Raw genomic sequence first — 26,011 nt, forward strand, 5'->3', positions numbered from 1 at the left:
GATTAAATTCGCCACTTCGCAAATAACTGAGGGACTAAACTTAGATACGGTCATATTTTAGGGACTGAGTTGGAACTTGATTAAAATTCAGGACCAAACTGGCAAAGTGTTGCTAGTTTGTTGCTACATACACTTAACGTTAAAATTGTTTATGAATGTCATGTCATTGCAATTTCTCACACACCAATTAATAATTACTAAAATAATTATATGTTTCAATACAATTTAAAAAGGGGGTTAGAACTTGTAGTCATTATTTGAGGGGTTGCTCTTGATGAATTCCATTTACTCATACCTGATTGATTCAAATTAATTGGGTGAAAAAATTTGTACATCTAATCTATTATCGGTGTCTGTCACATCAGACAGTCAAATTTGAAAGTATATGTAGGTGACAGTAAAATTTAAAAAGTAAAATATGAAAGTACATGTAGTAGAACGCGCAGCTAGCTTGTGTAAAAATTGAGGTTGTTGTAAGCAGTAGGCAGTCATGGCACCAGCCTGTGGTTGCTTCCCTTCCAATCAAATAAAGCTAAAGCTAACGCTAGGAAGACCCCTGAACAACCATCCCATCCCATCAGTTGGTGCCGCCATCATCATCAACATATATGCACACATCTTATTAATTCCGATCCTTAAAAACCCCACCCCAAATCCGCCAGTTTCCCATTCTCCCTCGCCATGGCTGGTCTCTTCACAGGCGGTTCGCATTTGCATGCTGCAGATCACGACGAGGTAAATTAAGTCCGCTCCGCTCCTTCAATTATATTGCTTAATTTTTCTATCTCAGCTCCTGGTTTTACACATGCGTGCGTGTTTATATATGCATACAGCGGCGAGAGCTAGATAGAGAGAGAGACAGTCCGGCGGCGAAGAAGATCTGCCGGATATGCAGAGACGAGATAGGGGTGATGGAGAATGGTCAAGTGTTTGTGGCGTGTAGGGAGTGTGGTTTCCCAGTTTGTAAGCCTTGTTATGAGTACGAGAGGAGCGAAGGCAATCAGTGCTGCCCTCACTGCAACACTCGTTATAAGCGTCACAAAGGTACCATCTTTTTACACCTTTACTATTTTAATTACAACTAACAACTAACTTAGATTCGCACATGAAAATCAGAATTAAATATTTAGTAATTGTAATAAGTTTTGGTGGAAGTATTTTGTATTTTGGTAATACGATGAAATTGAAATAATTATCAATATTAATGCTTGGTTATGTATGACCCTATAATAAGAATAAATGTTTAAAAAAAAACAGACAATTAATTATAATATAATGACATTTAAAGCATTAATATGAACAAAACAAAAATCTAAAAGCATTAATTCAAATTTAAAAATCAGATTACTAATAATATTGAATAATACTGTTTTTAAGTAGGGAATATGGTAGAGTTTAATTATGTTTTAAAAATTGTGAATTAAATACTAACTATGATTTTGATTGATTTCTATACTAAGTCTGTGTATGAACCAAACACACCCATAACCTTAATTGAGAATTAATTCATTCCATTACATACCTGGATCAGGCTGTCCTAGAGTTGTGGGGGACGATGAAGATCATTTTGAGGGCGAAGACTTTGAGCAAGAGTTTCAGACCAAGAACCATCCCCCCCTATCAGTACGCTTCATTATCTCATCATCCCATCCATCTACACTACTTATTTCTCTTAATTGGTTTCATTTCATTATTACTATTCACTAATTTGCAGGAGAATGGAGACTACCATAACAATCAGCTGCACCACAATACTTCAAATGCTGCCGCTTTTCAACCCACTGCACCACCAGGAAGCGGTAAAAATTAAAACTTCTCTTTTTCCTTTAGTTTCCCACTATCTATTTCATTACAAAGAATAATACTATCTATTGCTATTAGCTACAGCTTTTTATGTAGCTGTAAATGTTTGATCCTAACAATATGTATGTAAACAGTGGGTGGAAAGGATTTGGAAGATGAGCAGAAAGAGGTTTTCAGTAACGCGGAATGGAAAGACAGGGTTGAGAAATGGAAAACCAGGCAAGAAAAGAGAGGGCTGGTCACCAGGTTTGATGATGATAATAAAGGCGGCGCCGATAATGAAGATGACGACTTCCTGTAAGATCGATTTACATTGTTAATTGGTTGAATAATCTAATCAAACCATAATTTAATTGGGGATTTAACTTGTTTGTGTTTTGATAATGATCTGATCAGCATGGCGGATGCTAGGCAACCACTATGGAGAAAAATCCCAATTTCATCAAGCCTAATCAGTCCATACAGGATCGTCATTGTTCTCAGGCTAGTCATTCTTTGTTTCTTCTTCCATTTCCGCATATTAACCCCCGCCTACGATGCTTTCCCTCTATGGATCATCTCCGTGATATGCGAAATCTGGTTTGGCCTATCATGGATTCTGGATCAGTTCCCCAAATGGTGCCCTATCAATCGCGAAACCTACCTGGATCGCCTCTCTCTCAGATTCGAGCGAGATGGGGAGGGTGAGCCCAACACTTTAGCCCCTGTGGACGTTTATGTTAGTACAGTGGATCCTCTTAAGGAGCCTCCGATTATCACTGCCAACACAGTGCTGTCCATCTTGGGCGTTGATTATCCCGTGGACAAGGTGAGCTGCTATGTATCAGATGATGGTGCGTCTATGCTGCTTTTTGATACCTTAGCAGAGACGGCTGAATTTGCAAGGAGATGGGTCCCCTTCTGCAAGAAATATTGCATTGAGCCAAGAGCTCCTGAGTTTTACTTCAATGAGAAGATTGACTACTTGAAAGATAAAGTCCAGCCTACATTTGTCAAGGAGCGCAGAGCCATGAAGGTATGTATGTATCTCATATCATTCTTAATTAATTCAAGAAAATATAATCTTCCTGTTGGGTGGAGTTTGATGAAGAGTCAAATCCAGCATCATGTGATTAAAGGATTGGTGGGCAAAAGTCTAAAAGGTCAAGTCCATCACCTTACCTATAGAAAATGTATTGGGTATAAAAGATACGGGCTATAGCTTTTGGCATAGTGACTAAGGTGGCTAGTGACTTATTGGGTGGAGATTGGTGAAGGGCCAAGTCCAACACCACCCGGTGCCTAGGGATTATTGATTGGAGGTCCGAAAGGCTGGACTACGGACTATAGCTTTTGGGGGAGGCGGCCAAGCCTAGCACTAGCTGGCTAGACGGATTGTTGGGTGGAGGTCCGGAGGAGCAAGTCCAACACACTGTCTATCGAAAATGTGGCGGGTATTATGGGTTATAATTTTTGACCTAGTGGTCAAGTGGCTAGGAGTTGTTGGTCGGAGGCCCGTGAGGGTCAAGTACAGCACCAAGGTGACTAGGGTGATTGTTAGGCGGAGGTCTAAAGGGCTAGACGCCTAGACTACTGGTTATAGCTTTTGACATAGTTATGAGCTTTTCATCCTAACACTTCTTAATTTTGTGGCAGAGAGAATATGAAGAATTTAAAGTAAGAGTGAATGCATTAGTGGCAAAGGCACAGAAGAAGCCAGAGGAGGGATGGGTTATGCAAGATGGAACTCCCTGGCCTGGGAACAACACTCGGGACCACCCTGGAATGATTCAAGTTTATCTAGGAAGTGAAGGCGCTCTTGATGTGGAAGGGAAGGAGCTTCCAAAACTTGTGTATGTTTCGCGTGAGAAACGCCCTGGTTATGATCATCACAAGAAGGCTGGTGCCATGAACGCTCTGGTTCGTTACTACTTTAATTTGCACCTACTCACAATTTCTCAGAAATTATTTCATTGTTCATTGCACTCACTTTCTTCAATATAATAATCTCAACTTCTGCAGGTTCGTGTCTCTGCAGTTCTAACTAATGCACCCTTTATGTTGAATCTTGATTGTGATCACTACATCAATAACAGCAAGGCCATTAGAGAAGCAATGTGCTTCTTAATGGACCCCCAGTTTGGGAAGAAGCTCTGCTATGTCCAGTTTCCTCAGAGGTTTGATGGCATTGATCGCCATGATCGATATGCTAATCGCAACGTTGTCTTCTTTGATGTAAGTAGAATAAACCAAACCCCGTTTACGAAACAAACAAACCTCAATACACAACCTGAACTATGTTTTTTGGGGTGACAGATCAATATGAAAGGGCTAGATGGGATTCAAGGGCCAGTATATGTTGGGACTGGTTGTGTTTTCAACAGGCAGGCTTTGTATGGCTATGATCCACCGGCTTCTGAGAAGCGGCCTAAGATGACATGTGACTGTTTTCCCAAGTGGTGCTGTTGCTGCTGTGGTGGTTCGAGAAAATCCAAGTCTAAGAAGAAAGGTCTCAAGGCTTTGCTAGGCCTTGAAGGGTTATATAGCAAGAAAAAGAAAGTTGGTGGGAAGAACTATACTAGGAAATCATCTGCACAGTTGTTTGATCTGGAGGAGATTGAGGAGGGCCTTGAAGGGTACGATGAGCTCGAAAAATCATCTCTCATGTCCCAAAAGAACTTCGAGAAAAGGTTTGGACAGTCTCCGGTTTTCATCACTTCCACTCTTATGGAAGATGGTGGCCTTCCTGAAGGGACAAACCCAACAACACTAATCAAAGAAGCCATTCATGTTATCAGTTGTGGGTATGAAGAGAAAACTGAGTGGGGAAAAGAGGTAAGACTATAATATTTTGTTAGGATCAAGCGCTAGTAGTGAAGGCGCAACTTTATTATAAGACAGTCATCACATTTTCGAGAAGCAGGGTGCTAGGCTTGGCCCTTACTGGCCTCCCCTCAACATATTTGTTCTAAGGGGGGTGTTCCTAAGCTAACTACTAACAATTAAATTGGTTTTTTTTGCAGCTTGGATGGATTTATGGTTCGGTGACAGAAGATATTCTGACTGGATTTAAGATGCACTGCAGAGGGTGGAGGTCTGTGTACTGCTGCCCAAAGAGGGCTGCTTTTAAGGGATCAGCTCCTATCAATCTATCAGATAGATTGCACCAAGTCCTGAGATGGGCTCTTGGTTCTGTTGAAATCTTCCTTAGTCGCCATTGCCCGCTGTGGTATGCCTGGGGTGGCAAACTGAAATTGCTAGAAAGGCTTGCTTACATTAACACCATTGTTTACCCTTTCACTTCCATTGCTCTCATTGCTTACTGCACTCTTCCGGCTGTTTGCCTTCTCACTGGAAAATTCATTGTCCCAACTGTAAGTAATGTAAATAAAACACACACACTGAAAATAGGTCCTCTTTGTTGGGTGGAGGCCGGTAAAGGCCAAGTCTAGCACTCAGTGGCTGAGTAATTGTTAGGTGGAGGCCAGTAAATGGCTTTAAAGGTCAAGTCTAACACCTAGCGTCTTGAAAATGTGTGACAATATATGGAAATGAAGGCCAGGTCACGGATTTGTTGGTGCTGGGAGGGAGAATTGTCGGACGGAGGCCGGTAAATGCTAAGTCTAGCACCCTGTGATTGGGAGGTCAAGTCCAGCACCAGCGTATTCACTACTAGATATAACTTTTGGTTTAAGTGATATGCGCTTAATCTTAACCGTTTAACTCTTTTTTTGCTTGGTTTTTGGACAGCTGAACAACTTTGCTAGCATATGGTTCATGGCTCTTTTCCTCTCCATCATAGTAACAGGCATCCTTGAGCTGAGATGGAGTGGGGTAAGCATTGAAGACTGGTGGAGAAACGAACAGTTCTGGGTAATTGGCGGCGTCTCAGCCCATCTTTTTGCAGTGTTCCAAGGCCTCCTCAAAGTCCTTGCCGGTGTAGACACAAACTTCACAGTGACATCAAAAGCAGCAGACGATACCGACTTTGGGGAGCTCTACCTCTTCAAATGGACCACTCTTCTCATCCCCCCAACCACTCTCATCATCTTGAACATGGTTGGGGTTGTAGCTGGCATTTCTGGTGCAATCAACAATGGCTATGGATCATGGGGTCCACTCTTTGGGAAGCTGTTCTTTGCATTCTGGGTCATTCTTCATCTCTACCCATTCCTCAAGGGGCTAATGGGAAGGCAAAACAGGACTCCTACAATTGTGGTTCTCTGGTCAATCCTTTTGGCATCAATCTTTTCACTGGTTTGGGTTAGAATTGATCCTTTCTTGCCCAAACAGACTGGCCCTATACTCAAACAGTGTGGAGTAGAGTGCTAAGTTAATCAAAAACCCACCCTGCCTGCTTGTATGTGTCTCTCTGCTTGCCAATTTTGCTACTTGGTGAAACACAGTGTCCCCCCTCACTTACAGCAATAACACCAGATTTGTGAAAATATTAGACCTGTGATATACATATATATGTGTTTGTTTGTATACATGATTCTCATAGCTTTATAAAGATTTCTTTTTGATAATAAACACAGCTAATACTCCAAAAACTAACAATTGCCCAATTGCCTAAAACTTTTTGAAATTTGTCAAAGTGTTGATTGTTATTGTTTCCAGTGGCTCTCCAAGCAAAACCTTAGTTCTAGCTGATAGTTGTTGTGCCACGGAACGCATGGTAGGCCGTGAGTCTGGTGTGGTGCGCGTGCAAGCCAACGCCATGCTCATCACAAACACGACTTCATCTGCAAATTTTCCGGTGGGAGGAAGAAGTCTCGGGTCAAGCAGATCCCTCAAAGGTGTGTTTGCAGACAATTCTGGAGAAGAAGATAGCAGCAGCTCCCCAGGATGCCTTCCCATCATAACTTCCAGTGCCACCACTCCGAAGCTATAAACATCTGATTTCTCCGTTACCCGCATCGTGAATGCAAGCTCTATTCATCAACAAACAAACACAAAACGTTATGTATATTGGAAAAAAAAAAAGAAAAAAAGAAAAAAAGAAAAGAGAAAACGTTTAAATGCAGGCCCGATCGACATGGCAAGAAAAATAGGTCTTTGTCCAGGCAGCTAACTGGTCACATGGGTAAAATTTGAAAAAAGAAAAATAAGTCCTACCTCGAAAGAATATATATTTTCATACTTAACAATTTTACATACATTAAAATTCTAGGTGCTTTCCTAAATGCAAAATAATAAATAACCTCATCAAATGTCTTCATAAATAAGTAATTATAGTTTATAAAATGAATAAATGATTCTTTTTTTTTTTTTTTGAGTACAAATGAATAAATGATCCAAAATCAAATAAGCTTACAAACAATAACATTGTTATCATAATAAATACGGAATAATAAATTAATTATTGAGAAAAATTTATATAACAATTTAAAACTTACAAATCGATGTAGATCTGGAAATCTTTTTGATTGGAGGTAAAAAACTTTAAAATGAGATAAAAAAAATATAAATAACAAAATATGAAATATAATTAATTGGATAAAATTGTTGGAATAGAAAATATATTATAAATCACACATCTTCTATATTTATATGATTTTTATAAATACCGTTTCTTTTAGTTGGATCAATTTCAAGTTTTTCTAGAATAATATGAATGCGATGACACGTAATAGAAACTTCTATATAATATACTTTTTAAATATAAGTATTAAAATTACTTATTAGCTATAAATAAATTTTAAAATTATAAATAAATCGCACAAATTAAAATTTTATTTTCTAAAATGTAAGGAAAAACTTTATTAAAAGAGGTTAGCAATAAAAACTAACCCCTTGACCTTTACGGTGTATTGATTATGTAACTTACCAACCAAGCTACTTTAATTTCAATTAAATTGTATCTATATTATTTACTTATACATATATATACTCTATATATAAAAGAGGGGGAGGGGGAGGGGAAGGTGGGCCCTGAACAAGCCCCAGGGCCAGCTCTGTTTATTAAGGCTATGATCGAGTTAGATCAATTAATTGATTGGATTCTATTTTTAGTGTAGTTTTGGTCCATGTGCATTACAGCTAAGTTAGTGACCTTAGTCCAATTATAACATCATAGCCACTACTTGCAAGCAATTCTGATGCTGAAACTCTGATGCACATTGCAGACAAAGTATATTTGATCTGCAAAGAGCCTAAGTTCTCACAGAATGGCCTATTTCACATTGCAGCCAAAGTATATTTGATCTGCAAGAGCCTAAGTTGTCACAAAACAAAATGCCCTATTTGTAATTCAATGGAAGAGAAAAAGAAAACAATTCCACCTAAACTTTATATATACCTGGTGCCATATATCCATATGCCCCAGCAACCGAGGTCCAAGTCGATGAATCCGAAACCAACAGCTTTGCTGTTCCAAAGTCTGAGAGCCTCGGCACAAATTCTGACTCGAGCAGAACGTTATTCGGGGATATATCGCGATGCACAATAGGCGGACAGCAGTCATGGTGCAAATAAGAAAGTGCATGAGCTATTCCTTGCACAACTTTCACCCGCATATCCCACCCGAATTCTACTGCCATTTTATCATCATACAGGACTTTTCCCAAGCTGCCCTTCTCTACATACTCATAAACCAGGTACAAGAAACAGCTCCTGGAACAGTAGCCATAGAGTTTGATGATGTTTCTGTGGCGTACCTCTGTCAATGTCCGGACCTCGTTCTCAAAACCATGCCGGTTTGTCAGTGGAACGTCGGTGGAGTTAGACACGTCGAGCCTTTTGACTGCAACAACCTGTCCTGTAAGCAAATCGGCTCGGTACACACTTCCAAAACCTCCTCTTCCTATGCAGTACTTCTCACTGAAATCTTCAGTGGCTTTCACTATATCCCTAAATGTGAATTTCCCTTCTCGGTTCCATATCAGAGAGATTGATGTCTCATACTTATCGCCCGATCTTTCCTCTTCAATCTCTTGCTTCTTTCTCCTTCTAAGCACATAACACCAAACAGCAGTTACAGCTACTATTAGGCTGATTGCTAAAACAATTACACCTATGATTGCCTTGCCTATATTGATCTTTGCCTTACTCGAATTAAGCCTACATTGAGGCAATCCTGCTATATTTCCACACAAACCGGAGTTTCCAAGAAATGCTTCAGCTGTTGCTCCTAGGAATCTTCCATCACGAGGAACCGGTCCACACAATTGATTGTAGGAAAAATCCATAACCTGCAAGCTCACCATGCCGGTTAAGGCAGGAGGAATTTCGCCCGAGAGCTTGTTATGGGATAGGTTCAGATTCTCCAAGGTGATAAGTTTTCCCAGGTTTTGTGGGATCATCCCTGAAAGTGAATTGCTGCTAAGGTCCAAAAGGATGCTTAGCCCAAATATGTTGCCAAGTTCAGAGGGAATATAGCCTGATAACGAGTTGTTCCTCAGATTCAAGCTCAATAAGTTCTTGCACTTGCAAAGCTCTCCAGGCACTTCTCCATTAAGCTTGTTTGCTGAAAGATCAAGATATTGGAGCAGGCTTAAGTTCCCAAAACTCTTAGGAATCTCCCCCACCAGACCATTATTGCTCAAGCTGAGATTTAACAGCAGGCCTAGATTTCCCAGTTCTGCAGGAATTTCACCACTCAATTCATTTCCATCTAAGTTAAGGACATGAAGCTGTGCCAACTTCCCAAGCTCACTCGGGATCGAACCAGAAACTTTATTACCATCCATTCTCAGAGCCATAAGCTGTGTATATTGGCCCCAGCGAGGCGAGAGTTGGCCTGTGAACTGATTCTTACTAACGAAAACAAAACGAAGACCAGGGTGGACTCCAAACGCCTCGGAAATGTTTCCAGTGAACTCGTTTTCTTCAAGGCGTATTCTACTTAGATTTCTGCAGTTCTTCAAGCAATCTGGCAGCTCCCCGGAGAAGCGGTTCCCATTTACTGTCAGCTCCTCAAGAAGATAGCCACTGCATAATCCAGGAGGTAGTTCTCCAGAGAAGCTGTTATTAGAGAAGCTAACATTGGCCAAATAAGGGCTATTTAGACCCAAGTCCCTTGGTATCTCCCCCACAAAATCATTGGTAAACAAAGAAAGAGTTTGCAGATTACCAAGCTCAGAAATGGTGTAGGGAAGCTCACCACTCAAGTGGTTACAGCTCAGATCAAGAAAAGTGAGTGATTTTAGATTCCCAATCTCAGGTGGGATTGTTCCAGTGAGATTGTTGGCAAAAACACTTAGCCAAGTGAGATTTGTGAGGTTTCCAATCGCGGGAGGTATTGGACCAGAAAGATGATTTTGCGAAAGGTCGAGTGAGTCCAAATGCCTCAGCTTTCCTATCTGAGGAGGAATGGTGCCTGTGAACTGATTTTGGTACAGGAAGAGAATTTCAAGATTTGTCAGTAGCCCAATTTCATAAGGAATCCTCCCAGTGAAGGAGTTGTTGAAAAGTTGCAATGATGTTAACTTAGTCCAATTGGAGACCAAATATGGTGCTATTTCCCCAGAAAGAAAATTGGCTGATAGGCCTAAGTCTGTTAACTTGGTCAAAAAGGACAAGGATGAAGGGAGGTCTCCAGTTAAGGAATTTAAAGCCAAACCTAAAAAGGTGAGGTTAGTGCAAAGGCCAAGCTCTGGAGGAATACTAGAGTTGAGTCGATTCTCTTCGAGATTCAAGTGCTGAAGGCCCTTGAGTTTGCCTATGGAAGATGGGATCATCCCTTGGAATGAATTGTTATGCAATTCAAGAACTCGAAGAGCGGGTAACGAACCGATATGATGAGGAATGGAGCCAGAGAAGTGGTTTATTCCTAACCTAAGATCTTTAAGGTTTGACAGTTTGGTGAAGTTTGGAGACAAAGGCCCTGAAAACTGATTTTCAGTGAGATTGAGATACTCAAGCTTGTTCAAAGAGGTAAATACTGGTTCTGGAATGGAACCATTGAAGTGGTTTTCTGACAAATCAAGAAAAACCAGGCCCCTGCAGCCCAGTATGAAATCAGGAAAACCTGATCTGAGTTCATTCCAATTCAAGCTGAGGTGTGTGAGTCGAGGGAAATCCCGGATTTTCGACCAGTTAGGAGCCTCAAGAAGATTTGATCCAAGGTCCAACAACCTTAACTTCTGAAGATTGCCTATTTGGATAGGAATCAAACCAATAAAATTGTTGTTATAGAAGCTTACATACCTAAGCTCCCTCAATTCCCCAATCTGGGGTGGGATCATGCCACTCAAAACATTGTTGCTCAAATCCAGGAGTCTCAGCTTGGAGAGATCACCAACACTGGGAGGAATTGACCCACTCAAGCTGTTCCCATTGATGTTGAAACTGGTGAGGCTGGGAAAAGAAGTGAAATTGAGGTGATCAAGAACACCTGAAAGGCCTGCATTTGGAAGGTCGATCCCGGAAACACTTCCCGATCCGTTGCAGATTATGCCTGTCCAGTTGCATAGGTTTTTGAGGTTGGAAAGTGACCAATTTCTTAGGGAATAAGATGGGGACAGGCTGCTCTTCCATTTTAGAAGAGCTTCGGCTTCGGGTCTTTCTGATGCTACTATTGATAGAATGGAACAAAAGAGTACAACATGAAAGATGAGAGGTACAGAGAATGTGTGAAATGTTGTCATACCTAAGATTGTTCCAGGGGGATTCTCAGCTTGTTTTTTTCCTTGTTTTAGTGTTGTTGTTCTCTCATATATTACCATATCAGGGTCTCAAGGGGAGTGGAATGTGGAATGTGGTGGATAATGACTTGACAGAATGGCACTATTTAAAAAGGAAGCAAAAACAATCACAAATCTGGACTACATATAAAACACATGTTTTTGGTTTAATGCTGAGGTTATTTTCAAGAATTGAAATCATGAAGCTGTGTGAATACTTTATACTTTATAGGGCTATATAACAAATTGATATATATATTTAGTGGTTCCTGGGATTGGATGTTAGCCACAGGGGTCAAATCCTAGTATATATAGACTGGCTAACTTAGCATATTGTCACGGGCATAGAGTCCAGCGCAGCGCAATGCGCCCGTGCGGCGTCCCGAGGCCTCTAATACCCCGGCGACCAGCCTTCCCTCATACGTTCCAACCGGTTTCGCCTTGCCATAGGCTCATCAGGGATGCGGCAATAGCATCTAACCAGTTGTGCCGTCGAATCGCATAAGTCCGCTTCATCGTCAAGTCCTAGACTAGCGACAGGCTCCCCAAACTAAATCGGGTCGGCGTGCCTAACTCGGCCAAACTTTAGCGTCTAAGGCAGAACATCCTTATCCGCTATTGTCACCCCCTTCACCCGTAAAGCAAGCTCACCAATTGGTCCGTTCACATTCATTAGGACTACACGGTCACGGAAAAACGTCCGTGACAATATGCATGCCTAAACTTTCAGTGAGCACTACTATCATAGCCTCATAGGGTTATCTGGACAAAAATCCAACTCATTCACACCATCAAATGTTGTCATGTCAACATAAGGCATTTTTTCTTTTTTTAGACAAAAATCCAACCTAAGCCTTAGAGCATCCTTATTAGTAGAGTTTTTCTCAGTAATTGAGGAGTTTTTGTAAGTGTGATTAGAAAAGAGAAAATGGGAGGAAAGAAAAAAAATAGAAAAAGAAAATAGAAAAAGAAAACAAATTCTGACAATTTAAAAAAAAAAAAATTCTGACTCGCCCGCTGGGGAGCGAAGTGCGCCCAACCGTGCACTTCGCATCTGTTTGTTTATTTATTTATTTAATTTCTCAGCCAAATCTGACATGAACCCCATATTTGCAGAGAAATTATTTCTTCAAACTTTAGCCTCCACACCAGTTCAAGTTTGTTTCTTCAAGTTCATAATCTGACATAAATCACACAATATATACTGATGTAGATGCTCTTAATACCTAAACATCATCTTGCTATATAGGATGTCAATTCTATTCCCACCAACCTGTTATTCATGTTATCGCTTCAATGGATACTAAAATACTTATATGATTTAAGTAATAAAGCAGATATGAAATATATTTTATTTATTGGCGTGGGTATGGGGCAAGTGCGGGGAAAGGTATTCCCGTTTACATGCACTTATAGATAAATAAATATATATTTTTTGAATCTTTGAATGTTTAGAAGAAATAAATATATGTATTAAGTTATAAATATAATTTATATGTTAAATTTTATACGATATAATGAAAATTTTTCAGGATTATTTTTATTTATTTTGAACCTTGAGATGTTAGGCACATATTTAAAGAATTAATGTTGAAATTTGTAATTATTTTTTGTACTAAGGCAATGATTTGACTATCAATATGAAGTTTGCAATTGAAAGCTAAAGTTTATAATTATTATAGTTTTGGGACTAAGGGTAAGGATTTGACTTACTAATGTTGAAGTTTGTAGGTATTTTTTGGTATTAATGATGAAGATTTAATACACTAATGTTAAAATTAGAAATAAATAGTAATGTTAAGGTTGGAGTTATTACTTATTAGGACGCACTAATATTGAAATTTGTAGCTATAAACTTTATATAAAATATAAATATAATGTATAATGTTAAGTTATCACTATCCCTGCAATATTATCTCACTTAATTTTAAAAGTAAATTTTACATCCACATCATCAAATTTGTAAATTCTCTACTATTTTCTCTACATTCTTGCAATGCTCTCTCAGGTTCAAAAGTAGTTATACTAGACTTTTATATTATAAATATAATAATAAAATAACAAATATAAAAAAAAAATGCCAATTGCAAACTTGCTATTATAGCAAGCTTGCAAGCCACATAAGCTATAAAAAAAAAATTCACATTATCTTCCACGTCATCTTAAAAGGAGTTTACTTGCTAGAATAAGAATAGTCTTAGTCGTTAAAATAGCGGGTTACGTATTCTTCACATCCGTAAAATTCCCACTAGGTCGGGGATGGAGATGGGGATGGAGATGAGGAAGAGATCATATATTTATTAGCTACTAGTTGCAAGATGAGGACCACACACAAATTAAACCATATAATAAACAATGAATAATGTCACTGTAGAGCTCCACTTAGCTTTGTGGTGCTTGTTTCATGCCAGAGTTGACTCATCTTTATTGCAGAAAGGATATTGACCCGACCCACTCGGGCAATGGGGATTATTTTTAATTATATGCTAATCCAACTTGGGCTTAATTCAACCTCAATTATCATATTAGTCAAATACTTCATTGTTCTGCAGATTATAAGTTCAAAAAGTAAATCTTTTCATCATATTGCTTCATGTAGCATGAATGATGAAAGCTGAAGCTGAAAGCTACCTTAACAACTAGTCTTTTCCAATTTTGGTATACGTAATCTTGGAAATGGCAGACAGTTTATGCCAATTGATTCCCATACCATTTTGCACGATTGTGCGTGTATATATATTTGAATCAAAACAGAGAAAATATATTAGATCAACAGTGTGAAGAGCATTATTTCAGTGAAGAAGAAGCTTGATTATTACTCCGTATTAATTCTATACATATGCTTTTATATACGAAGCAATAAATGACAACTTTGTAATTACGGCAACAAACATAGAGAAGAGCTCATTCACGGGGTCTTTCTCTGGTTGCGTGAACTGCCCAGGGGGGATCGTCACTCGTGAAAATTGAACCCAAGCACTCTCGAAATTCTTCCCCACAAAAAGAGCTCACTTGACACTTGAGCTACCCCATTGGTCTTAGTACTAATATACGTAGAAAAATAGGCTTAATTGTGTGCTTATATAAAAAGAATAAATTAAAGATGAGAAAAAGGATGATATAAAGGGATGAGCTAATTATTTTGTTATGTAGAGACAAATATGCATATTTTGTTGTTGACTTGCCTATTTTCATGGAAGTTTAGAATTTTGTTTGGACAAATTTAATTTGCCCCTTAATTGATATTGTGGGAGATTTGAATTGTTGATAGACGCATGAATTAGGATGTTGACTTTTAATCATAGCATTTGAACTCTTGATTTCTACGACTTAGATTTGTTCTCATGTTCTCGTATATGGAAGGGTTCTTTTTCATAGGAGTCACCCCTTAGGTGAGAACGTGCAAACTACTATATGAATGCACACAATCTACCCTGGAGTATAGTACATTATGTGCATTCAGGTTAGTTCTCACGTTTTCGAAGTAATTTCCATTTGAACGCAACTCTCTCTCCCTCTTTGTGTGTGTGTGTGTGTGTGTGTGTGTGTGTGTGTGTGTGTGTGTGTGTGTGTGTGTATATATATATATATAGACACATTTTAATTAAAGATGGAGTAGTGTAGATGATAAGTCAAGTGCTTGTTATTTTATAGGTCAAGGGGTTAAGACCTCTTTGACTACACCTTTAACAAATTTTCCCTTTTTAACATTTTAGAGAATAAAATTTTTATTTGTGAGATTTATTTATAATTTTTATTTTATGAGTTTGAAATCTATTTATGGATGAATAATTTAATACTTATATTTATGAAAATTAAATGTGTTATTTTGTGAGCTTTTATAATGAGTTGTAAATTATAAAAAGCAAAAATTTGTGTGAGACCGTCTCACTATGGGTCGGGTCAAGATGCAAATGTAACACTTATATGCTCAAATGTAATACTAATTAAGAATAAAATTTTTGTTAATTACTTATAAGGGTAAATGTAATACTTTTAAGGGAAAATACAATACTTTTACATTTCGATTTAAAAGTATTATATTTTTTCTCAAAAGTATTATATTTGCCCTTATAAGTAAGGGGCAATCTTGTCAATATTACTTATTATGAAAAATGTATTACTTTTTCTCTTATAAGTAACAAAAATTGTATTTTTGATTAGTGTTATATTTGAGCATATAAGTATGACATTTGCACATATAAGTATGACATTTGCATGGTGCTTTGACCCGACCTGACCCGTCTCACGAATAAGGATCCGTGAGACGGTCTCGCACAAGTGTGACTCATTATAAAATTATTTCACTTGATTAATTACTTTATATTAAATATATTTTGTAATTCAGTGATGGATTTAATTAATCCGGGTAGCCCGAACCAATAAATCCGATAGAATTTATAGGGGGTATAACAGGTATAGGATCAAAGTATACCTTGGAGTAATTGTGTATTGAATAGGACAAGAATGTTTAGGACAATAGATTAGATGTCTTTAAGGAGACAAAGTTACATGCTTTTATACTAATTTTAGGCCCAACTACTCGGAGAGAAGCTCTTTAACGGCCCTTGACCATGTTTCAAGCCGAAGGGACCGCGTCAAACTAAGATCCAGGGGCCTTGTCCGAGCATGGAGCGCAGCCATGATGACCCTCAGAGGTCGGCCCAGCCGACCTCGTGGAGGTCGGCACTGGTCCGAATGGACCCGGGTCGTGCTCCCGGATCGCGTGCTCCTCGACCCACTCTGCATGTTGACCCGTGGCAAGTTCGGGTATGATTTATCCATCATTCAGTTATGGAAAAAATTTAAAAGATTATTTAATTTAATTTTTTTTATTATTATTTATGAATCACCTAGTCAATGTAATCTAGAAATTTCTATTATGTGTCATCTTATTCAAATTACTCTAGAAAAATTTAAAATTGATCTAGCTAAAAGAAAATGTATTTATAAATATCATATCAATATAGAATATGTGTAATTTATAATGTGTTTTTTATTCGAATTATTTTATCCAGTTAATTATGTTTCATATTTTGTTATGGATATTTTTTTATCGCGTTTGTCAAAAAAATGTTTAGAGCTCTGCCCCTATTTGTAAGTTTTGTTTTATAAATTTTTATTAATAATTAATTTATTATTTATAATGATTAAATGTTATTGTTTGTAAGCTTATTTGATTTTAAATTGCTTATTGTTTTTTATAAACTCTAATTATTTATTTATGAAGACATTAATACATTTATTCATTATTTTGCATTTAGAAAAGCACTTAGAGTTTTTTGTTTCATGATTATTATTGTGTATGTAGAATTATTAAAAATTTATGAATCTTATTTTAAATTATTTGATGTTGATATTCTTTTTTGTTATATAATTTAAATTTTATGTATGAAAATATATGTTAACTACATGTATGCATGATATATTTTTTTTGCCATGCCTCGGAACTAGGTCACCAATTTTAGGTATGGAAATATATGTTAACTACATATATGGCATGGAGCAAATATAATGGTTAGGTTCTTGGTTCAGCACGTACGTCAATTTGGTGTACTAAAATCTATCGATCTCCTATGTATACTAGCTAGCTAGGTAGTGTGTCCTGATAGGGAAGCAAAAACAAATAAGGATCCATTATTTCTGATTCAGATCATATGACAGGATTGACCACTGCCTCTTTCACTCTTAAATCCACTTGAGGTTAGGAGGAAAGCCTTTTCAAACCCACTCACTGCTTCATGGTGGAATGTATCATTACTGGTTGGATATGATTGCTAGCCTCGATCAACAATTTTTTTTTTTTTAATAATAATATGGCATACATTAGCTTCTTTGTTTAAGTCAGTGTTGCGAAAATCCCGTCTAGGCGCTGATTAATTCCCACCTAGGCGCTAGGCGCCAGTCGACCGCGCCTAGCGTATCACCTTAAATGGTGGTCTAGGCGGCTGGCCGGCTAGGCGACCGCCTAAGCCGCCTAAACACCGCCTAGGCCACTTAGGTGCTGACCACCTAAGCCTCCTAGGCGCCAACTAGACCTTCTAGGCACCGACTAGGCCGCCTAGTCAGGCAATTAACTATTGTTCTTCTTTTTTTAATAGGTTATTTCACTCAAAACAACATCGTTTTGAGCGAAATAACCTTAAATTGTACAAATTCTAGATATTTTTTAGGTTAATACTTAATATTTTAGTATTAACTTTTAAAGTATTATATAATTTATAATTATTAGTCTTTAAAATTTTGAAAATACTTTAACAAATTTTTAAAAAAATAAAAAGTAAAATAAACAAATACACTAGCGCCTAGGCGCCGATTAATCCCTGTCTAAGCGTCCTAGGCGCTCCCAGAGCGCCCGAAGAGGGCGTAGCGATTTTTTCAACCATAGTTTAAGAATAAAATAATATATGTTTTGTTGATGGGAGGTTTGCTCCTCAATGTTCTCTTTCAAATTCTTGTACGAAATCTTGCACGTCAGTTAAAAAAATGGAATAATAACTAATCGGCCGATTAGATGGTCTAGTCGATCAGCGGCTTAGTCGACCAGCTACCTAGATCATCGATTATTTTGATACGCTAGGCAGCTGATCAACGCCCAGTTCCTAGGCGCCAATTAATCGTATCAGTGCCTAAATGTAATTTTTTTCAATAATGTATACAAATTAAGTGACCTCATAGGTAATCTCCAGACCTATGAACTAGAAATTTTCCAAAGCAAAAGGACCACTACAAAAGGCCGGAGTGGCATTCAAAGCCAAGGAAGAACCGGAATCAGACACTGAAGGTGGAATTGAGAACATGGAAGAATCCATAGCTATGCTAACCAAAAACTTCAACTATGTTATAAGAAAATTCAATCTATTAAAAAACAAAAACAACATTTCCAACATCCACAAATACTGCAACAAGAACACTAAAGTTAATATTGTTTCTATTTATTAATATAATATTAATTAATAAATATAATATAATATTATATTAATATCTATTAATTGGTAATATTGTTTCTATTTGGAAATTACTTAATATCTATTAATTGGTAATATTGTTTCTATATTCGGGTTTCTAGTGTTTGGCAAGAGAGGAAAAAATGTGGTCAATGAAAATTAAGGTGTTGGTCAAAGGAAAAGAAGGCATTTTTTCCAAAAAATGACTTCCCTTTTTTTTTTTTTTGGAAGTCAAAGTCTTTCCCTCTTCCTCACGGCTTGCTCCCTCTCATCTGCTTTGCTCTCACCTCACCGAAAAATTCTGGAAATCAATTGGTCGGACTGGTTTCCGAAACCAGTCCAGATCGCCAAAACCAATCGGACGAAACCAGTTTGGACTTGTTTTTAAGAAACCAGTCGGCAAATGTTTTTTGGTGTGTTTTCTAGATATTGTTATTTTGTTGTGATTCTTTTTTGTTATGAATGAATGATTTGTTACAATTGTTGTGATTATTTTACTTTTTTGGATTGTGATTTATTTTGTTGTGTTTTCTATATCATTTTCGTGCTCCTTTTTTTAGAAAATGAACTTAACACATAAAGATAATTTTGTGTGCAACCAAACACAGGAACGAAAAATGTTTTCAGATATTACACCTTATTAATTACATGCCTGAAATGATTGATTAATTCCTGTCATCCTCGTGACCTCATCAAACCCAAGCACCAATTTTCTATACGTAAATAATATTTCCCCCGGCCACCCAAAAGGATAAAGACAAAGAAAACATTTATATACATTTGGTACTTGCCGTCACTAGATTGAATTGGAATAAATTTTCAGACACTGAGACAAACACTAAGCCCTAAAAAAAGATGATAGAAATCATCGCCACAATTCTTAATTAAATGCATTTCTTTAGCCATTTACTTCACACTTGATTGACGATGCCATCGTTAAAAATAAAATATGCTTCAATTCATGTAACTTGTAGTGTGTCTTAGTCTAAGTAAATGGTCTCGGTGACACTATTGGCTGGATTATTTGGACGTTTTTGTCGATGGCTTTTCACGAATAATAGATACACACATACATGACATATATAGAATACTACATGTTGCTGCCAACATTATATATATATATTATATTTTTGGATACGAGCCATTCATTATTTTTATTATATGTGCATATATACATTTATAGTAGCGAATTGAACTGCAATTCAAGCCACAGCAACAGAGCCTAAAAAGTAAAGTCTCTCTTCATCTTTCTCTAGTAGCCTGCAGGTTAATGGGGAAGATGGCAGAGGAGAATGGAAGTGAGGATTATACACGAGATGGGACAGTGGACCTCAAAGGGAGGCCTGTTCTTAGATCAAAAACTGGGAGATGGAAGGCATGCTACTTCATTGTAGGTATGTATGTGTTTATTATGTATGTTTTATCATACCGTGTTTTGAGTAAACCCTCGCCCTGTGACCCTAGCCGGCAAATGATCACAAGAAAGTAAACCAGTTTAGCTTACCCATAGCTGATCGGCTCAAACCCAAGCACTTGAGGTTCAAACTCACGACCTCTCGGCTGCAGGTGTAACTCTCTTACCACTTGGGTTGCCCTTACGGGCATACAATGTTTAATTTTATAGTAGATAGATGTTTTGTTAGGATAATTGTTGGCCGGTTGGGCAGGGGGACTTGAACAGTCAAGTCCAACATCAAATGCCCAACAGATTGTTTGACGGAAGGCTGAAGTGTCACCCAAGGTTAACACTCTGATCTGTCCTTTGAAAATGTGGTGCTGAATGCAACACATGTATATATATTTAAAAAAATTAAATATTACTTCGTAGCTATTAGCTATAATTTTTGGCGTAGTTATAAGCAATTGATACTAACATGTTGATAATGAAGCTGATATAAGGGTTGTGGGAGGGGTGTAGGATATGAAGTTTTCGAGAGGATGGCGTATTATGGGATCTCATCAAACCTAGTGTTGTACCTGACGAGGGAGCTGCATGAAGGCACTGTAAAATCCGCAAACAATGTGACCAACTGGGTTGGGACTGTATGGATGACACCTCTTTTAGGGGCCTACATCGCTGACACCCATCTGGGTCGATACTGGACTTTCATCATAGCCTCCGCCATTTACCTCATGGTAAAATATCATGCATTTTGATAACTATGTTAGGATTAAGCGTTTATGACTTATCAATATGTTTAAATTTATCAGTTTGTAGGGAAGACTCAATTTTATTTTTTAAAAATTGTCACATTTTTTAGAGGTTTTTTTTTTTTTTAAACTGTCACATTTTTTAGAGGCAAGTGCTGAACTTGACCCTTTAGATCTCCGCACGCAACAATCCCTTAGCTATCTGTGTTGGACTTGGCGTTTCATCAACCTTCCTCCAATTCTCTTCGTACTTGCTAGTCTTAATTGCATAGTTTACTTTCGATAGTGAAGACCCAATTTTATTTTCCTTATACCGTCACATTTTCGAGAGGCAGGTGTTGAATTTGGTCCTTCATGCTTCGGCCGAACAATCACCTAGCCTGGACTTGGCCATTCACCTGCCTCTGCCCAATAATAATTCTCCTCATTCAGTAACGGTCAATCTTAACTGTACAGTTTATTCTTGTCAAGTCTCGAATATGTGACCTGACTCTAATACCACTTATTAGATCAAATGTATATTAATTAATATATCAAAAATTATAGTGTTTGGCATAATAGTAAACCTTTGATCATAACAAAGTGCATTATATTGTAGCTAGCTAGTCATGTACACATGCATAATATTTATTGTATGTATATATGTATGCAGGGAATGGTCCTATTGACATTGGCCGTTTCACTGAAAGCCCTAAAACCTCCCTCATGCGGCAATGGAATCAAAGATGAGGACTGCAAAAAGCACGCCTCTTCACTACAGATAGGCGTGTTTTACTTGGCGCTGTACATAATCGCAATAGGAACAGGGGGAACCAAGCCCAACATCTCCACCATGGGCGCTGACCAGTTCGACGATTTCGAGCCCAAGGAAAGGTTTCGAAAGCTCTCATTTTTTAACTGGTGGATGTTTAGCATCTTCCTAGGTACTCTGTTTTCCAACACCATCCTCGTCTACATCCAAGATAATAGGAGTTGGAGCCTCGGTTATGCGGTGCCGACTGTTGGGCTGCTGGTTTCGGTGCTGGTTTTCGTTGCTGGGACGCCGTTCTATAGGCACAAAACCCCCTCCGGGAGCCCGCTCACTAGGATGGCTAAGGTTATTGTGGCTGCGTTTCGGAATGTTAAGGTGCCTGTCCCGGCTGACCCCAAACAGCTTCATGAGCTCACCTTGGAACACTACTCCAACTCTAACATCTCCAGAATTGATCATTCCTCCGCTCTAAGGTATGTATAGTATTAGGATGGAGCGTTTATCACTACCTCAAAAAGTTATAGGTAGTAGTGAAAGCGTAACTTTATTATTTTATGTTGTCTGTCACATTTTTCAAGAAGTAGGGAAGGTGTTAAACTTGGCCTTTCATCAGCCTCCACCCAACGATTCACGCACCACTTGCCAGCCTTAACTGTATAGTTATTACTTTTACTGATATCAAGGGTGTTAAACTTGACTTTTCACCGACCTCTGTCTAACGATTTCCACAGCATTCTAACCTTAACTGTACAATTATTACTCTTACTGATATCACTTGTTAGGATCGAATGCTAACCACTATGCAGGGGCAACTCGAATAGAAGAGAAAGCTTAAATTAATGAGATATTTAAAAAAAAAAAGGCACTGAAAGGAAAAATGCTAAAAATCAAAATCTAGCATGCCCCCAAGTTTCGACCTTCAAGACTTACCTTCTTTAATTTACCATATAAGCTAGCTTATCTTTTAGTTATTTCAGTGTATATTTTCAGTTATATTCAAACTTTTACTATATGTAGACTTGGCAATTATGAACACGATACGGACACAAAAATAACAGGTTAGTGTTTAGTCTTTGTGTGTGTCCTGGGTCATTAACAGGTTGATCCATTAAAAACACGTTATGTTTCGTGTCTTAACGGGTCAATCCGTTAAACCTATTAAGAACTCGTTTAACCCGTTAACATTATCGTGTTAACCCGTTTACACAAACCTATTTACAATACACTAAGAACCATTGTCATGAATGAGATTTTAAAAGATATCATAAACATGACTAAGGATGAATTTATTAAATTAGGCCAAGATCTTACACCAATTATTGATGTTCAACAATATGAAATTTGAATTTTTATTATTTTCAATTTTTTTCTAAAAACTAGTATGAACTTCTTTAATTATGAGTTTTGGATGATATTTTATCATTGTATGAATGTTACAAATTGAATATTTTTTTAGTTTGTTTGATGAATTGAATTGTAGGTTTTATTTCTTTTTTATATAACTTAACTTTAAATTTTAGTATTTTAAATATATTAATAGGTTTAGCGGGTTTAAACAGGTTTCGTGTCGACACAAACCGAAACCAGTTAACAAAACGTGTCTATCGTGTCAACCCGCTTAACCCATTAACAAATTGTGTTCGTGTTAAAAATTTGAACCCGTTAACCTTAACGTGTCGTGTCTGTGTTTAGCCTTATCGTGTTTGTGTCGGTATCGTGTCGACTCATTGACGAACTCGTATACACGAATTGTCAAGTCTAACTATATGTATATATAGCGAAAACTCAACTTTATTTCATTGTACCGTCATATTTTTTAAAGGCAAGAGGATAGATTTCGACCTTCAACATATAATAAGTAACCAGTGATATGTATATATACATAAACTTCAACTCAAATGTGATCGCGTCTTAACGTGATGTCGGTGCGGCCGCTTAAAAAAAGCACCAATAGTGTTAACAAATGCACCAATAGTATTAGGAAAATGCACAGCAATGAAATGCACAAATACACCTAAAATGCACAACACACCCAAAAGAAATGCACCATACCTAATTGTGATATGCTTTTATGCATACCTAATGGTGCGTTTTTGGTGATGTATATCTAATTATGCTTTTTTTGGTGTATTTGTACATTTTTCTGTTGTGCGTTTTCTAACACTATTGATGCATATTTACATAACTATTGGTGCAATCGCACTAACAACACGTTAAAACGCAATTTCACTTGAAATAATATATATGCTTTTCTAATTAATTTCAATTCCTATCTATCTTTGATAGGTTTCTTGATAAAGCAGCCGTGGAAAGTGGGGAAAGTGGTCCATGGAGGCTGTGCCCAGTGACCCAAGTGGAAGAAACGAAGCGAATGCTAAAACTGGTCCCAATCCTCACGGCAACCATCATTCCCAGCACCGTCGTAGCCCAAGCACACACACTCTTTATAAAGCAAGGCACAACCTTAAAGCGCCACCTCGGCCCGGGCAACTTCGAAATCCCCCCCGCATGTCTCACCGCCTTCATAACCATCTTCATGCTACTCTCCATCGTGCTCTACGACCGCCTCTTCGTCCCCTTCATCAGGCGCTACACAAAAAACCCCAGAGGGATCAGATTGTTACAGAGAATGGGGATTGGTCTGGTCATTCATGTCATCGTCATGGTCACGGCCTTTTTAGCGGAGAGGAAGAGGCTAAGCGTGGCTAAAGAGAATGGGATTGTGAAAGGGATTGTGCCTTTGTCGATATTTATTTTGCTCCCCCAGTTTGCTTTGTTGGGCGTGGCGGATAATTTCTTGGAAGTGGGGAAGTTGGAGCTTTTTTATGATCAAGCGCCGGAGGGGATGAAGAGCTTGGGGACGGCGTATTTCACGACGAGCTTGGGGGTTGGGTTTTATCTCAGTAGTGTTATTCTGTCGGCCGTGGCGGATTTGACAAAGAGACATGGGCATCATGGTTGGATCTTGGATAACCTCAATGTGTCGCGCTTGGATTACTACTACGCCTTCTGTGCGGTTCTGAGCTTTCTCAACTTGCTGTTTTTCTTGGTTGTTGCCAAAAACTTTAGTTATAACACTGAGGGGCCGGGGGAGTTGCAGGAATGAAGAAGCCATGCACTCTTCTTCATAATGCTACTAAACTAAAACTCCCATCCACCGCTCTATCATTATATATATTGTATATCACTTCAAGTGCATGGCTCTAATTGATGTTAATTTCTATGTTCTAGTATGTCCATCTTTGAAATACTGCAGTAGCTCCTTTGTGCATGCACCATCCAACTATTTAATTAAATTAAATTTCATAATAGTCGATGACTAAAAATGAAATTTGTTCAAATTCAAACACTTTATAAATATGTTAAATTGTATGGATTTCACCAGTACAACCCACCATTGGGTATGAAGCTAGGCCCAATAGGCGTATTATGTAGGCCCAAATGTTTCTACTCGCAAATTACAGCTGTGTGGATTATCAATCGTTATACCCTGCACCACGGTGCACATAGCAATGTGCACCACGTACGTAAAACGACGTTGTTTCGGTGTTAGTAGACGCGGACGCGAATGACTCTGGGAATTCATTATCTATAATACACATAATCATTATCTATAATACACAGAATGTTTGCCTAGAATACACAGAATGTTTGTCCAAAATACACAGAATATTGACACAAAATACACAGATGTTAGTGGACGCGAATGACTCCAGGAAATTCATTATCTATAATACACATAGTCATTATATAGAACATACAGAACGTTTGCATAGAATACACATAATGTTTGCCCATAATACACAGAATATTGACGCAAAATACACAGAACTCATCCTCCTAACATTCGAATGCACAAACACATCACAACTTGTGTTAATACATGAATACACATAATATTTACACAAAATACACAGAACTCATCCTCCTAAACATTCGAATGCACAAACACATCACAACATGTGTTACTAACATGAAATCACAACATGTGTTACTAACATGAATACACATAACGGTTGCCTATAATACACAGAACGGTTGCCTAGAATACACAGAGTGATTGCCTGGAATACACAGAATATTAACATAAATACAGAGACCGGCCGAAACGGAAAACGTGATTTCCAAAAAAAAACAGACGATTAGTTTACAATGCTCAAAACGACGTCGTTTAGGTACGTGGTGCACAGTATAATTTGCCGTGGATTATGGTCCAAAATAACATTTTAATAATAAAAATTAATTCCAGCAATGGTCATCCGACTATGTTGATTTTTCAAAATTAGTCCCCGACTTTTAATTTGGACAATTTAGGTTCCTTGACTTTCAAATTCTTTCCAATGTTAGTTCTTTCGTCAAATTTTGGTTAAGTTGATGTCAAATGAATGTGTAAATTGTCCGTTCACCTGTTTAGTGTATTATTACTCGTATTTCTTCTGTCCTATACGTTGTATATATGAATATAATCTCAGTTGAAGTCTCAATCGAAGCCATATAATCTCAGTCGATATCTCTTCGACTGATATTATATTCATATATATAGCGTATATGACATGAGAAATATGAGTATACAAGTAAACGGATAATTTTACCCCTTCATTTGACCTCAACTTAACCAAAATTTGACGAAAGGACCAACATTGGAAAGAATTTGAAAGTCAAGGGACCTAAATTGTTCAAATTAAAAATCGGGGATTAATTTTGAAAAATCAACATAATCAGAGGACCATTGGTGAAATTAACTCTAAAAATTA

General features: G+C 37.8%; 3 protein-coding genes across 3 annotated transcripts; 2 read left to right on the forward strand and 1 right to left on the reverse strand.

The window, feature by feature from the left end:
* The first annotated feature begins 634 nt into the window (after positions 1 to 634).
* LOC116024657 (cellulose synthase A catalytic subunit 4 [UDP-forming]) lies at positions 635 to 6,315 on the forward strand. Its single transcript, XM_031265610.1, has 11 exons — positions 635 to 735; positions 834 to 1,044; positions 1,532 to 1,623; positions 1,715 to 1,799; positions 1,938 to 2,100; positions 2,200 to 2,818; positions 3,439 to 3,702; positions 3,805 to 4,017; positions 4,099 to 4,617; positions 4,806 to 5,156; positions 5,533 to 6,315. The coding sequence occupies exons 1-11, from the start codon at positions 682 to 684 to the stop codon at positions 6,112 to 6,114; spliced, it is 3,153 nt and encodes a 1,050-aa protein (XP_031121470.1). The 5' UTR covers positions 635 to 681; the 3' UTR covers positions 6,115 to 6,315.
* LOC116024656 (probable leucine-rich repeat receptor-like protein kinase At1g35710) lies at positions 6,288 to 11,383 on the reverse strand. Its single transcript, XM_031265609.1, has 2 exons — positions 8,084 to 11,383; positions 6,288 to 6,716 (listed from the first exon to the last, which is right to left on the reverse strand). Exons 1-2 carry the CDS (start codon positions 11,370 to 11,372, stop codon positions 6,355 to 6,357), a joined length of 3,651 nt encoding a protein of 1,216 aa, XP_031121469.1. The 5' UTR covers positions 11,373 to 11,383; the 3' UTR covers positions 6,288 to 6,354.
* An 8,242-nt stretch (positions 11,384 to 19,625) lies between these two features.
* LOC116026266 (protein NRT1/ PTR FAMILY 5.2-like) lies at positions 19,626 to 24,466 on the forward strand. Its single transcript, XM_031267749.1, has 4 exons — positions 19,626 to 19,749; positions 20,274 to 20,491; positions 21,159 to 21,730; positions 23,544 to 24,466. Exons 1-4 carry the CDS (start codon positions 19,626 to 19,628, stop codon positions 24,361 to 24,363), a joined length of 1,734 nt encoding a protein of 577 aa, XP_031123609.1. The 3' UTR covers positions 24,364 to 24,466.
* Positions 24,467 to 26,011: the final 1,545 nt, after the last annotated feature.

The sequence above is a fragment of the Ipomoea triloba genome, chromosome 7 (genome assembly GCF_003576645.1).
Source record: "Ipomoea triloba cultivar NCNSP0323 chromosome 7, ASM357664v1".
In the NCBI taxonomy this organism is placed as follows: domain Eukaryota; kingdom Viridiplantae; phylum Streptophyta; class Magnoliopsida; order Solanales; family Convolvulaceae; genus Ipomoea; species Ipomoea triloba.